At 41.7% G+C, this 15,133-nt stretch overlaps 3 protein-coding genes and 1 long non-coding RNA gene across 9 annotated transcripts in view; 3 read left to right on the plus strand and 1 right to left on the minus strand.

Annotated features, from left to right (window-relative positions):
- Nucleotides 1-390: 390 nt before the first annotated feature.
- Nucleotides 391-11,815, plus strand: LOC127001331 (activating signal cointegrator 1 complex subunit 1-like). Of its 5 annotated transcripts, none has more exons than XR_007755031.1 (11): nt 391-556; nt 1,323-1,428; nt 1,916-2,025; nt 2,906-3,057; nt 3,498-3,658; nt 4,664-4,830; nt 5,252-5,391; nt 6,159-6,230; nt 9,732-9,891; nt 10,771-11,171; nt 11,298-11,815. XR_007755031.1 is itself a non-coding variant. In XM_050865814.1 (10 exons), exons 1-9 carry the CDS (start codon nt 442-444, stop codon nt 9,861-9,863), a joined length of 1,155 nt encoding a protein of 384 aa, XP_050721771.1. In that variant the 5' UTR covers nt 391-441; the 3' UTR covers nt 9,864-9,900; nt 10,771-11,815. The 5 variants fall into 5 exon arrangements, 3 of the variants coding, with proteins under 3 accessions (XP_050721771.1, XP_050721769.1, XP_050721772.1); XR_007755032.1 differs by having other exon boundaries at nt 10,771-11,048; nt 11,172-11,815; XM_050865814.1 differs by having other exon boundaries at nt 9,732-9,900; nt 10,771-11,815.
- LOC127001333 (uncharacterized) lies at nt 6,238-9,724 on the plus strand. Its single transcript, XR_007755034.1, has 3 exons — nt 6,238-6,790; nt 6,940-7,833; nt 8,279-9,724. It is a non-coding gene; the product is annotated as an uncharacterized LOC127001333 (long non-coding RNA).
- A 428-nt stretch (nt 11,816-12,243) lies between the features above and the next one.
- Nucleotides 12,244-15,133, plus strand: part of LOC127001332 (papilin-like) — a 47,138-nt gene continuing 44,248 nt past the window's right edge. The window contains exons 1-2 of one of the 2 annotated variants that reach the window (XM_050865817.1): nt 12,244-12,552; nt 12,701-12,979. The gene's annotated coding sequence lies outside the window, so the exon portion shown is untranslated. Of the gene's footprint in view, nt 12,553-12,669; nt 12,980-15,133 lie in introns of those variants that run through there. The other variant, XM_050865818.1, reaches the window with a different exon arrangement.
- LOC127001330 (homeobox protein aristaless-like) overlaps nt 14,100-15,133 on the minus strand; it is a 13,351-nt gene continuing 12,317 nt past the window's right edge. The window contains exon 6 of the mRNA XM_050865811.1: nt 14,100-15,133. This exon is cut by the window's right edge and continues 387 nt beyond it. Within this exon, the coding sequence (XP_050721768.1) occupies nt 15,000-15,133 (134 nt within the window). The 3' untranslated portion in view covers nt 14,100-14,999.

Genomic DNA, 15,133 nt, shown 5'->3' on the forward strand with positions numbered 1-15,133 from the left:
AGAGCAATGGGAAAGAAGAGACAAGGGGGAGAAGGATAAGGAGGAGGAAAATAAGGAAAGGAGGAAGGAAGAGAAAAGACTTCCTATTTCTACCATAAGAGAAAGACATGCAGTACAATACAATACAATACAGTACAACACCTTGCAGTGCAATACAATACCGTGCAGTGCAATACAATACCATGCAGTATAATACAATACAATACAATACAATGCAATACAAAACAAATTAATACCATGCAGTACTACAATACAATACAATACAGTACAATACAATACGATACAATACAATACAATACAATACCCGTAGAGAGATTGTGAACATGCCCCCCCCCAACCCCCTCTCCCCCACCCCCCCCCAGCACTACGTTTCAAATCTCCCGCCCCCGCGCCGCCACACGTGGGCCGCGGCGGTACTCGGCTCACCCGTCAACACAAACAATGGACCCCGTGCGGCCGCCAACGGTGTGGGTGGACGGCCGCTGTTACCGCGTCGCCAGCCCGCCCACGACCACCTCCACCACTAACTATGCCGAGGCTGACACGTATGGCTATGGTGAGGATGTGGGAGGGATATGGTGGCCTGGGACACGGGGATAAGGGGGGTACAGGTGGTAGGGGGGGGTTTGACAGCCGGGGACACGGGGATACGAGGTTGACAGGGACACACGGACACAGGTAGCTTAACAGTACAATACACTTGGACAGAGGGGGTTTGACAGTGACACAGGTAGGGTTTGACAGGGACACTTTGGGGGTTTGACAGGGACACAGGGGGGGGGGGGGGGGTTGAGTGGGACACAGGTGGGGGATTGACAGGGACACAGGGGGAGGTTGACAGGGACACAGGGGGAGCTTGACAGAGACACGGGGAGCTTGACAGTACAATAAATAGGGACAGAGGGGGTTTGACGGACACAGGGGGGTTGTCAGGGACATGGGGGGTTTGACAGAGACACGGGGTTTGACAGGGACACAGGGGGAGCTTGACAGTATAATACACAGACAGGGCGGGTTTCACAGGGACACAGAGAGGGTTTGACAGGGACATGGAGAGAGCTTGACAGGGACACAGCTTTGGTGAGTACATGTGAAGGATATGACAGCTTGGGACATGGGTGTACAGGGGGGGGGGGGGGGTGACAGCCTGGGACATTGTTATGAGGGTATTTGACAGCTTGGGACATAGGTATAGGGTGGGTTTGGCAGTCAGGGACATGGATTGAGAAGTTAAAAGTTCGATAAATGTATAAATATCACATGCTCTATCTTACTGAATTTATGTAGTGATATCTTACTGAGTTTTTGTGTATGTCTGTCAGAGGAGAGTGTGTATCAGGATGAGGTGGACTGCGCCGCGGAACAGGAGGACTTCACGGTGGAGCAGATCAGCAACGGCAGATTCCAGACATCATTCCACGTTGCTAAGTATGTCAGGGTTTGGGTTGGCACTCTTTCGAAGGCACTCCCGTAAAGCCCTCATGTAATAATTATGTTCTAGTTTACTTTGCTGTGTTGGTAGGTAAGTGAGGTATGGTACAATCTAACCTCAACATCTATGGATTTTAACTCGGTAGCAGCGGGGATCATGTTTCTTAATGGTCCCTCTAAGCGAGAAAAATGAGAAAAAATCATCACTCACACAAATCATTCCATAATATATATCAAAGCATTTGTGATCAGTTTATGCATCATCCATTTTGGTGGATTTATATCATGGCACAAATTTGGCCCGTCGCTGCTACACGGTAAAGCCACAAATTTGGCCCGTCGCTGCTACCGGGTTAATATCTGTAGGGTAGCTTGTGTAGTCTAGTTTGAGAGGTGGTGGCCAAGTGATGCCTTAAACTTCACATAACAAAATCTGACATGAGTTCCTGGTTCAAGTATTTCACTCGCCTTCCTTGTGTTCCAGCTCGTACATTCCCTACCTGATCGGCGGCAAGGGCTCCACCAAGAACCGGATAGAGAGGGAGACCTTCACCACACTCAAGTTTCCTGGGAAGGGACAAGAAGGCGATATTGGTGAGGTTACGACGACTGTTTTTGATTTTACATTTTATTAGGAAATGGAAACTGGATTTTATTATTTAGTGTTAGTTTTCTTTATATTCTCTTCATCTTAAGGCATTGTTTTTAATAGCCAAATTGTTCAGTGTCATTTTTTTCTTTGGTGATTTTCAGAACTTTGGATAATTTATTTTAGTCACCCGATGTTTTTAGTGTCATATTTTTTAAGACAGCTTTTAGAACTTTGGACCATTTTATTTCTATTGACAATATGTATTCACTAGTCTCTTTTGGAAGGTGGTTATCAGACTCAACTAGCTTCAGGGACTAGGAAGAGATAGTTAAGACCGGATTCAAAGTATTAAATTGCTCAAAAAATACAAAATCTGCCCATGGAGGCTTTTCAATCACATTACATACTTTTCTTTCTGATTTAATTACTGTGTGTATAAGTGTGTTTTGTAGTGTACCAGTGTGTGTTTTTACCTAGTTGTAGTTTTACAGGGCCTGGACTTTACGCTCGTGTGGTCCCGTCTCCGTATCTGCATTTATCCAACTTTTCCTTAAAGCTTTGCACACTCTTCGCCGATACTACATCCTCACTTAGTCCGTTCCAAACCTCTATATTTCTTTATGTCTCTCAAGCATCTTCCCTTCCTCAATTTTTTACTATGTCGTCTTGTGTTCGTGGTGGTAATTCCTTCTTTTAGTAGTAAATCCTCGTTATCTACTTTTCCATTTTGCTCAATAATTTATAGATTTGTGTGTGTGTGAGTGAAATTTGCATGTCTACATCACTACGCCTACCCACACTCTCTCACACCCATCCACATTCATCAACACCTATAAACACCGACTCGCACCCACCCACACCTCAATCTCGCTCCCTCGTCAGTTGTCATGGGGCGGGATGTGAGAACGGTGCGTCAGGCTCGGATCAAGCTGGAGATGCTGGTGGAGCAGGCGCGCAAGAGGCAGAACCCCACACACTTCATCTCCATACCCGCCAACACCCCGGCCATCCAAGAGAAGTTCCTCGAGTTTAAGGTAAATGTTGAAATAGATGAGGTAAATATATGTGCTGTTCAAACACACACACGCACACACACACACACACACACACACACACACAAAACTATAAAAACGGCATGCCCTTTTACACTATACGCCTCATGTAACACTTTGCTGGATTGAAGAATTAATCCAAAACAATTTCTCATCCCCCTAACAGAAGGAGGTCTTGGAGAAATGTGGGAGTTGTCTTCCTCCCGAAATTGACCTCTCTTTTGGCCGCCTCTTATGATTCTTTTGTAGGAGCAGCGAGTAGCGGGCTTTTTTTTTATTATTGTTTCCTTTTTTTGTGCCCTTGAGCTGCCTCCTTTGTTGTAAAAAAAAAAAAAAAAAAAAAAATAGCAGTTGTGTTTTCATATTACACATTACTAGACCAAAGAGTTAATCCTAGACAACCTACACTCCCCCCTTAACAGAAGGAGGTCTTGGAGAAGTGTGGGGACAGCCGAGGGGTAGAGGAATCCATCTTCCAGGAGCCCATAAAGCTTCACCTGACCTTGTGTGTGCTGGCGCTGGCCGACGAGAGGGAGCGACAGCAGGCTCTGGACGCACTGAAGAGCTGCTCCGAAATGCTGAGGTGAGGTTGGGTTAGGTTAGGTTAAGTTAGGTTAGGTTAAGTTAGGTTAAGTTAGGCTATGTTAGGTTAGATTAGGTTAGGTTAGGTTAGGTTAAGTTAGGTTAGGTTAGGTTAAGTTAGGTTAGGTTAGGTTATGTTAGGTTAGGTCAAGTTGTGGTTTGTGGTTTTGTTCCTTCCTCTTTTTCTTCTTCCTTTTCTTCTTCTTTTTGATATTTTTCGGTTTGATTTTATTCTGTTATTTCCTTCCTTTTTCTTTTTTTATTTCCTCCTCCTCCTCCTCCTCCTCCTCCTTCCTCTTTTCCTTCTTCCTAATCTTCTTTTATTTCTTCTTTTCCTATTTGATTTTATTCTCTTATTTCCTTCCTTTCCTCTTTCACTTCCTCCTCCTCTTCCATTTTCTTCTTTTCCTTCTTTCTTATCTTTATTTCCTTTCCTCTTTTCCTCCTTTCTAACCTTTTATTTCTTTTTCTATCTCATTTTACTCTCCTATTTTTTTCTTTTCCTTTTTCACTTCCTTCTCCTCCTCCTTCTCATTCTTTTCTCCTCATTCTTACTTATCCTCCTTCTTCTCCTTCTTCATCTTCTCCTTTTCTTGTCATTCTATTTTATTTTCCTTCTAATTTATCTACTACATACATATTTTTCTTATTTTCCTCCTTTGTCTCCTTAACATGTCTTGGTCTCACACACACACACACACACACACAAACACACACACACAACTAGGTAAATACACACACACAAACACACAAACACACACAGACATACCTTGGTCACACACACACACACACACACACACACAACACACACAACTAGGTAATTACACACACAAACACACAAACACACACAGACATACCTTGTTCACACACACACACACACACACACACACACACAACACACACAACTAGGTAAATACACACACAGACAAGCAGAGACCCAGAAAAAACCCACAATGTCTCAAAAACGAAATGTAACCAACCCTCTCTGATTTCTCGCCGCCCTCAGGAGACAGCTGGGAGAGGAGAAACTGCGACTTGAGATGAAGGGAATCGAGATCATGAATGACGACCCGGGTGAGGTGGATGTCCTCTACGGGCGGGTGAACGCTCTCAGCTGGTCACACTCCCTACAGACCATCGCCGACTCGCTGGTGGGGGAGCTCATGAAGACGGGTGAGTGTGTATGTGTGTGTGTGTGTGTGTTTTACAGCTAGGGAGGCAGCTCAGTGGTAAAAACAAGGACGACAACACTAACAGCAACCCCCATAAAAGCCTGCTAGACAACGCTCTGAAAAAATGATAGAAAAGTGGAAAGAATGAGAGGTCAAAGGTCGAGGTCAATGTTGGGTGAAGAGGTCCTGTTTTGATGCTCTTGATCCTCTTGAATGTGTGTGTGTGTGTGTGTATTTATGAAAAGTACAAGATTACTTTCTGGCCCAATCTACACATTCCTGACCTGTATCTACACATATCTTGCCCATTTCTATTCATTCAGGTCTTTTTCTACAACACTTCCTTGCTATTTACCTATTTTTACCTGTTTACCTATTCTATTTATTTATTTGTTTATTTTTACATCTTTTTTTTTTCCCAGGTCTGGTCACAAGGTCGAAGGAGAGGGTCAAGCTCCACGTCACGCTCATGAACAGTTCCTTCCGCCAGCAGGGTGACGACAGCGGCGAGGACGTGACCCCCAAGGCACGGGAGTCATTTTGCGCTAAAAATATCCTCAAGGTTAGTAGGAGTGAGCGTCAGGTCATGCATACCACATCTAGGAAGCTATGAGAATTTACTGTGTACACAAATATAGAGGCTGTTTCAATTGTGGTAGAGTGAGGTTTGTAATCTTTTCACTTACATTAGAGCCTGTTATTTATGGTATAAGTCACATAAGAAAGATACTCTCATACCTCAGTTTATGAGCTTGCTTAATTCACCCCGAAATTTTGCTCACAAACCCAAAAAACTTGTAAACCCAAACGAACGCACACTGTGAAAACATAAAACATAAAGATTAAACATAAAGATCGCACACTAGCGTACATACTTAAGTGGACATGAGTGCGCAGGTGTTACCTCTGTGAGTGTACAACATGGGCTGAGACCCCATTCCCATTGTTTTCCGCTCTGAGTGCTCTCGTCTTGTTGTGAACTACAGGAACCCATGCTCGCGTCTTTGACTTGTACAAACTGGATGCTCATATACCAAGTCACCACTCATAAACCAAGGCATTTTTAGTGAATTTCTTTTGCTCGTAAATCAAAACACTTGTAAAGAAAGGCACTTGTAAACTGAGGTATTACTGTATTTGGATTTAAAATGAGGTATTACTATATTTGGATTTAAAATGAGGTATTACTATATTTGTATTTAAAATGAGGTATTACTATATTTGTATTTAAAATGAGGTATTACTATATTTGTATTAACCCACTTTCTTTGCTACAAGACTCTTCAGTGTTAGGCATTGTCTCACTAACCCTTGTCACCCTCCCGGCAGTGTGGCGATGGTGTTGATCTCGACGGGTCCACCAATGCGCCGGAAACATTCTGTGCTATAAAGATTTTCAAGGTTTGCCACCGTCACTAAAAGCCGATTTCACAGCCCAGTGCCGCAAGCTTGTACGCTCCCCAACCAAACACAACACTATGAAAATTCCTCATATTGCATTCGGCACTGACATAAATGGGGGATTCTTAGGAAGCCACATAGGAAATTGAATAGAAATATTGGATCATTGTGAAAAATACATCGGAAATTCCTTGTATAGCGTTCGGCATTGACAGAAGGAGGAAATTTTAGGAAGCCACACAGGAAATTGAGTAGAAATATCGGATCATTGTGGAAAATACATCGAAAATTCCTTGTATAGCATTTGGCATTGACATAAGAAGGAGGAAATTTTAAGAAACCACCCCCAGGAAAGTATCTGGTATTGAGAAGAAGTATCATATCATTGTGGAATATACAGTTTGGTTTGGGGCTTACAATGACTGTATTGGACTGTCAAACTGGCCCTACGTGTTAGCTTTGGCCGTATAGTGTTGGCAGTGGTGAGGTGTCCCACAAGGCATGGCTCTAACCTCGCTAAAAAAACCTTTGAGTCTGGCTGCTGTCCCTCTAAATCAGTGGTTCCCAACGTTCTTGCACTCGTGACCCAGAATCCTATAACCCACACAACCCCGGATATCATCAATTTCTTATCAATTTACAGTGGAGGAAGGAGCTCATACAAAAACGAAAAATCATACAAAAACACAGAACGAAATCTCAAAATGAGGTTCCCAATGTTCTTGCACTCGCGACCCAAAATCCTGTAACCCACACAACCCCGGATATCACCAATTTTTTTATCTATTTACAGTGGAGGAAGGCGCTCATAGAAAAAGGAAAAATTATACAAAACCACAGAACGCAATCTCAAAATGAGGTTCCCAATGTTCTTGCACTCGTGACCCAAAATCTTGTAACCCACACAACTCCGGATATCATCAATTTTTTATCTATTTACAGTGAAGGGAGGAGCTCATAGAAAAAGGAAAAATTACACAAAAACACAGAATGCAATCTCAAAATGAGGTTCCCAATGTTCTTGCACTCGTGACCCAAAATCCTATAACCCACACAACCCCGGATATCATCTATTTTTTATCTATTCACAGTGAAGGAAGGAGCTCATAGAAAAAGGAAAAATTATACAAAAACACAAAACGCAATCTCAAAATGAGGTTCCCAATGTTCTTGCACTCGCAACCCAAAATCTTGTAACCCACACAACCCCGGATATCATCAATTTTTTATCTATTTACAGTGAAGGAAGGAGCTCATAAAAAAGGAAAAATTACACAAAAACACAGAACGCAATCTCAAAATGAGGTTCCAAATGTTCTTGCACTTGCGACCCAAAATCTTGTAACCCACACAACCCCGGATATCATCAATTTTTTATCTATACACAGTGGAGGAAGGAGCTCATACAAAAAGGAAAAATTACACAAAAACACAAAACGCAATCTCAAAATGAGGTTCCCAATGTTCTTGCACTCGTGACCCAGAATCCTATAACCCACACAACCCCGGATATCATCTATTTTTTATCTATTTACAGTGGAGGAAGGCGCTCATAGAAAAAGGAAAAATTATACAAAACCACAGAATGCAATCTCAAAATGAGGTTCCCAATGTTCTTGCACTCGTGACCCAGAATCCTATAACCCACACAACCCCGGATATCATCAATTTTTTATCAATTTACAGTGGAAGAAGGAGCTCATGCAAAAACGAAAAATGATACAAAAACACAGAACGCAATCTCAAAATGAGGTTCCCAATGTTCTTGCTCTCGCGACCCAAAATCCTGTAACCCACGCAACCCCGGATATCATCAATTTTTTATCTATTTACAGTGAAGGAAGGAGCTCATGCAAAAAGGAAAAATTACACAAAAACACAAAACGCAATCTCAAAATGAGGTTCCCAATGTTCTTGCACTCGCGACCCAAAATCTTGTAACCCACACAACCCCGGATATCACCAATTTTTTATCTATTTACAGTGGAGGAAGGCGCTCAGAAAAAGGAAAAATTATACAAAAACACAGAACGAAATCTCAAAATGAGGTTCCCAATGTTCTTGCTCTCGTGACCCAAAATCTTGTAACCCACGCAACCCCGGATATCATCAATTTTTTATCTATTTACAGTGAAGGAAGGAGCTCATACAAAAAGGAGAAATGATGCAAAAACACACAACGCAATCTCAAAATGAGGTTCCCAATGTTCTTGCTCTCGTGACCCAAAATCTTGTAACCCACACAACCCCGGATATCATCAATTTTTTATCTATACACAGTGAAGGAAGGAGCTCATACAAAAAGGAAAAATTACACAAAAACACAGAACGCAATCTCAAAAATCGTTCTCCCAAGCCATTTCTACCAAGGTATCGTGACCCCTCCCTGGCCAATCCTACTCGATCCCCCTTCAGGGTAGTTGCGAGGCACCAGTTGGGAACCCCTGCTCTGAAATTTGTCATCTTTTTGGCTGTTTAGAGATGGGAGTTGTGAGGATGCAGAGGGCAAAGCACATACAAGATACCTTAATTTGTGGAAGGGTTTTTTATGTTGCTAATTTTTGCCGTTCCTGCTGTGAGAGTTAAATGGATTGCATGAGAGAAAAGCAGAAAAAAAAGGAAGTTGTTGTTATTGTTTCTTTGGTGTTTGACGTGATGAAAACTGCAATGCTCTTCCAGGAAATATCTTTTTTTGTATGAGAGTATAATTTCTGTTTTCTATAGCCCTTATTAGCATATTTTAACCCGGTAGCAGCAACGGGCCAAATTTGTGGCTTTACCGTGTAGCAGCGACGGGCCAAATTTGTGGCTTTACCATGTAGCAGCGACGGGCCAAATTTGTGGCTTTACCGTGTAGCAGCGACGGGCCAAATTTGTGGCTTTACCGTGTAGCAGCGACAGGCCAAATTTGTGGCTTTACCGTGTAGCAGCGACAGGCCAAATTTGTGACTTTACCGTGTAGCAGCGACGGGCCAAATTTGTGGCTTTACCGTGTAGCAGCGACGGGCCAAATTTGTGCCATGATATAAACCCCCCAAAAATAGATGATACATAATCTGATCACAAATGCGTTGATATATATTATGAAATGGTTTGTGTGAGGGGTGATTTTTTCTCATTTTTCTCGCTTAGAGGGACCATTAAGAAACATGATCCCCGCTGCTACCGGGTTAAATAGTCTGCATCACACTCATGTATAAGTGTGATGAAATAGCTTAGTCTGCTTCTTCCTGCTTGTTTCAAATTGAGTTATATGTTTGCTGTGATTGCTTTTTGTGGATACTTTCTTTTCCAATTAAATATGAAGGCCATTCTATCATGTACACAAAGCTATTACACACCAGAACTGCCTTGAATGTAAATATACTTATCATACCTAACTACCTAAGACTCAAGGGAACACAACAACAACTATTAAACTAACCAATATTAAGTAGTCATCTTAATGTAGAATAGTTACTACTGCTTCTGCTACTACTATGCACATTTCCACTTTTTCAGGAGTTTGGCGACTACGAATTTGGAGTGTTCGATGTCGAGGAGGTCCATCTCTCGATCCTGCACACTGCGACCAGCACCAAGTATTACACGGCCACAGGGAAGATCTCCACCCTGCCTGAGAAGCCTTCGTAGGGACTTGAGAAGGGGGCGAAAATGTTAGGTGAGGAAGGTGTGTGTGTGTGGAGGTGAGAGATGTGTTTGTGTGTGTAAAGTGGAAATTGAACCTCGTGTGTGAAAGTTTTGATTTGTGCAAAGTAGAAAATGAAGTGAGTTAGGAATTGCTGTTGGTGGGAAGTGTGTGTGTCTGAAGGTTTTTGAAGTTCAGGAAAATGAGGGAAAGTCTTCATATGTGCAAAGAAGGAAAGGGAAGGGAGTAAGGAATTAGATTAAAAAAACAAAACAAAACATTAATGAATACAGACTAGAAAATTAGATTATCACACATCAGAGAATGCAGTTTAATCTTCTGACTTCTCCAGTTTCTCAAATAATTATTACTTTGAAAGGATGCTTAAGATGAAATAGACTACATTTAAACAAGTCTAGCACAAAAAAAGGAAACAATAGTAAAAAAGCCCGCTACTCGCTGCTCCTAAAAAGAATCCAAAGAGGTGGCCGAAAGAGGGGTCAGTTTCGGGAGGAGAGGTGTCCTGATACCCTCCTCTTGAATCAGTTTTTGTTGTTTGTAATGTATGAAGAGGAGGATATATGGTATAATGAAAGTATAAGTCTAAGTAAATATCCTGCTTGAAGGGATTGCATTAGATGTTACCCAGAAAACCAGTGTTCGGTTATAAGAGAGTCGTATTATGAGACATTTCACTGCCCAAGAACACATATATCACAAGGCTTTCGTAGGAGCTATGGGCATTTCCAGGGGTGGTTTTATGACCCTGGTGGTAGTCTGACCCTTCCTCTGTACCATGAACCTAAAGAAACACTCATTAGAACCCGACTGATCCGCTCTTTGACCTTTAGAAATAGCTGATGTGAGATGGCAAAGTGTCTTGTAATACCAACCTATGTGCTTCTCTTCCAGGACCGAGATGAGGCTGGGGAGGGATGGACGGAGTGAGAGAAAGCAAGCGTCAGTCCACATCAGTGCTTGCAATTCTCCCATTCAAACAGTTCCTTGTGTTACGTAGGTGGTGCTCAGGTTCTTGTCACTAGGCGTTGGAACCACTGGGGTAGAGGAGAGGGGATAGTGTAGAAGGGTAGTGTAGATATTCCATAGCTCTTTGATTTTTCTGTATTTTTGGTCTATATTCTCAGCATTTCAGGGCTCACACACCCACATTTGGCAAGGCTTTCGTAGAGGTTGTTGTGTTAGTATGTCCATGGGTAGTTTTATGAGCCTGGTGATAGTTTGACAAGGCCTTTGCACCAGGAATATGAAAAAACACTCGTAAGAACTTGACATTTGGTAAGGCTTTCACAGAGGTTGTTGTGTTAGTATTTCCATGGTGGGTAGTTTTATGAGCCTGGTGATAGTTTGACAAGGCCTTTGCACCAGGAATATGAAAAAACACTCGTAAGAACTTGACATTTGGTAAGGATTTCATTGAGGTTGTTGTGTTAATATCTCCATGGGTAGTTTTATGAGCCTTGTGATAGTTTGACAATGGAAAACATGGAGAAGGTGTATACAGGAAGACTTGGTATTGATGGGATTGGATGAAGATCAGGCAGGAGACAGAGTAGAATGGAGGTGATGGTTTTACAAGGCCTCTGCATTGTGAATATGATAACCACACACGAGAACCTGACTCACCTCCTTCGCTGTGGCCTTGTTAAATAGTTGCTTTGAGCGCCGGAAGTGTTTGAGAATGGTTTGCATTTGTGGTCAATTTTACGTCGGAACATTGATAGCATTGAGGCACGTTTCTTTGTCTTGGATAATTCTCTCTCGGATAAAGGCTTTCTCTTCTCTCTTGTTTTATGAGGTTGTTTTTATCTCTGCCCTTGTATGTGTGTGTGTGTGTACAGGAAGCAAGGTATATACAAGATGCTGGTGGTGATTAAGATGATTAAGTTTGATTTATATGTACGAGAGGATGTCATCAAGTAATAAAAGGATAAAGGTGTCTGGTAATTTATCATAAGGTGCTGCCTGGCCATAACCTGCCACGTCCAACACAGTGTCTTTGTAAGTGCCGAAATCGAATACAACATGCGTGTAGCCTCTAAGAGCATCTCCCAGTGCTATATGTTATCATACTTTGTGACAGACCTTGGGGTGTGTGCAGGGAGGAATGACAAGCCCAGTGCACTTCAGTGATAAATAAGTGAAAACAATATCAGATAAAAACTGATGTGTGGCGTATTTTATGGAGCCATACGTCATCTCCTGTTTGTGCACACGTCCGAAAAACATTGGAAAAACTGTAAGAGACTCCAGCTGAGTTGTCTCTTCACTCCCCACTCACCCCTCTTCAAGTGACTACAAAGGTCCACATTTAGTGTAAAAGACCTCCCTCTTTAACAGCTCTGGGTTTGCCCCTGCAGTGGTGTTCATTATCAAATACTCTGAATGTGTATCTGCAAAGAACATTAGCCAACTCAGTGTCACCAAAAATGTATACAACTTGCATTTTTTCTCATACTCTGGTTTATTATGGTCTGTGTATTTCTTTTGCAGGCAAGGAGGCAGCTCAGGCGGGCAAAGAAAAGAGGAAACAAAATAAAAAAGCCCACAGACACTGCCCTGCAAATAGTGTTTAGTAAAAGAGTTAAAAACGGAGAGGCCAGAGTCACTTGGAGAGGTGTGTTGATACGGACATCAGAAGAGTTCAAAACGGAGAGGCCAGAGTCACTTGGAGAGGTGTGTTGATACGGACATCAGAAAAGTGTTTAGTAAAAGAGTTCAAAACGGAGAGGCCAGAGTCACTTGGAGAGGTGTGTTGATACGGACATCAGAAAAGTGTTTAGTAAAAGAGTTCAAAACGGAGAGGCCAGAGTCACTTGGAGAGGTGTGTTGATACGTCCATCAGAAAAGTGTGTGAATGCATAAAAAAATAGTCCAGGCTGAACCTAACGCTGCTACGAACGTCTGTGCTCGTCAAAACCAAGTATTAAGAATAGTTATAAGATCGAACACCCCAGAAAGGCAATGAAGTCTTAGGGAACCAGGCGTTGGGAGCAGCTGTAAGATGCTGAAACACCCTCTAAGCAGGAGATAAAGTCTACGGGAACTTGACTATCAATTTCACAAACAACGTGGATCTATTTCCCTGGCAAGAATAGACGAGGTAAGTGATTTTATTTTACTGTTTCTTGATCCTACTCATTCACCCTCATGGACTTAGCTAATAAAAAAATCATAAATAAGTCTGTGTTTTGGGCGTGACGTAGATTTGTATTGGAATAACTTACACGTACATTTAGATAGATAGATAGATAGACAGATAGACTAGCAAAAATCCATTCATTAACTAAACATTAACTATTTTTATACACACACAAACACACATACACACACACAAGTCCCATACACGTCCTTATCTCCAGAAGGGTCAAGACCTATTTCTGGTAGTTTATGTTATATGATGCTTCTTAGAATTATTATATTGGGGTATTTTGTGAAGCTGGTGTGTGAGAGTTTTTTTGCTGGTAATAATTCATGTGATGTTTGTTATAACGATTTTTTTTGTGGCAATGTTTTGAGGTTTGGAGAGTAATGTTGAGGTTTTTTAAGGAGGAGGAGGAGGAGGAGGAAGAGGAGGAGGAGGAAGAGGAAAAAAGGACTTAAAAAAAGAGAGAGAGAGAGAGAGAGAGAGAGAGAGAGAGAGAGAGAGAGAGAGAGAGAGAGAGAGAGAGAGAGAGAGAGAAAAGCTGAAAAGAACAAGATTAACAACAACAACAACATCAACAAGAGATAAAAAAACGAAAAAAATGGAAAATCGAAAAAAAGAGAGAGAGAGAGAAAGGAGAAAGAATAAGATTAACAACAACAACAACATCAACAAGAGAGAGAGAGTATAGTAGTAGCTCTAAGTCTTCGCGGTCTGAAAAAAGGTAATCATGTTTTAAATTGAGTCTGTGCAGCGGCCTCTGAGGGAAGACTTGGAAGTGTTAAATCCCGGAGCATCGCTGAGTGGCCACAAGACTGGGACGGTGCCTCTGATTTCGTCTCTCTATCTCTCCCTCTCTCTCTCTCTCTCTCTCTCTCTCTCTTATTTTTTTTAGATTTTTCCGTTTTTTTATATTTATTTTCGTTTTTTCATTCTATCGATGTTGTTGTTGTTGTTGTTGTTGTTAATCTCTCTCTCTCTCTCTCTCTCTCTCTCTCTCTCTCTCTCTCTCTCTCTCTCTCTCTCTCTCTCTCATATCAGTAAAGGAAAAAACAAGACCTTATTTAAATATTTTCTCTTTATTTTCACTTTTTTGGAATAATTTACACACGTACAATTAGACATAGATAGATAGATATATAGATAGTAATAAAAACCCATTGACTACACTAAACATTAACTATTTTTATACACACACAAACACACAAACACACACACGTCCCATACACGTCTATATCTTTCTATTTATATACACTAACTACTGCTATTGTGTATTTCTTGTATACAGATCGGAAAAGTAACAGATTTTTCTTGCTTCAGTGAATTTTAAAATGGAGCGTAATCTTTGTTCTGTCTTCTAAACTTCCCTTTTCATTTCTCTTTCTAATCTTGTTTTTCATATTTCTTTCACTTATTTTTCTCCAGTTCTTTATCTTTCCCCTTATCTTGCGTTTTCTTTGTCCTTATCTTTCCGTTCGCTTCCACTTCGATTCGAAATGTTCTCTTTAAATCCTCTTCCTAATTCTCTTTTCATTTCCCTGTCACTGTTTTTCCTCTTTTCTTCGTCTTCTTTCTCTTTGCCCGTCTCTTAATCTCTCTGTCCTTGCCTTTTCATTTTCCATATCTCTCCGTTCGCTTCCACTTCGATTCTAAACGTCCACTTTTAATCCTCTTCCTAATTCTCTTTCTCTTTTCTTCGTCTTCTTTTTCTGTGCCCGTATCTTAATCTCTCTGTCCTTGCCTTTTCATTTTCCTTATCTCTCCATTCGCTTCCACTTCGGTTCTAAATGTCCACTTTAAATCCTCTTCCCAGTTTTCTTTTCATTTACTGTCTCGGTCTTTCCTCTTCTTTTTCTTCGTTTTCTTGTTCTTTTCATTTCCTCTTCTTAAACTCCTAACACTCTTCCTCTTCGTCTTCCCATCCTCGTCATTTCCTCCTCTTCAACTCCTCACACACGTCCTCATCCTCATCCTCGTCTCATTCCACATTGAGGTTGATGAACGATGAAGTCTGCTCCCGTGCCCTCATTCTCAGCTGGGACAGATTCGCCGGAGTGAGGGAGAGGGACGTCGAAGTTAGGGGAAGGTTCGACGTCACTGGCGGGAACGCAA

This window comes from Eriocheir sinensis, chromosome 20 (assembly GCF_024679095.1).
Source record: "Eriocheir sinensis breed Jianghai 21 chromosome 20, ASM2467909v1, whole genome shotgun sequence".
Taxonomy (NCBI): Eukaryota; Metazoa; Arthropoda; class Malacostraca; order Decapoda; family Varunidae; genus Eriocheir; species Eriocheir sinensis.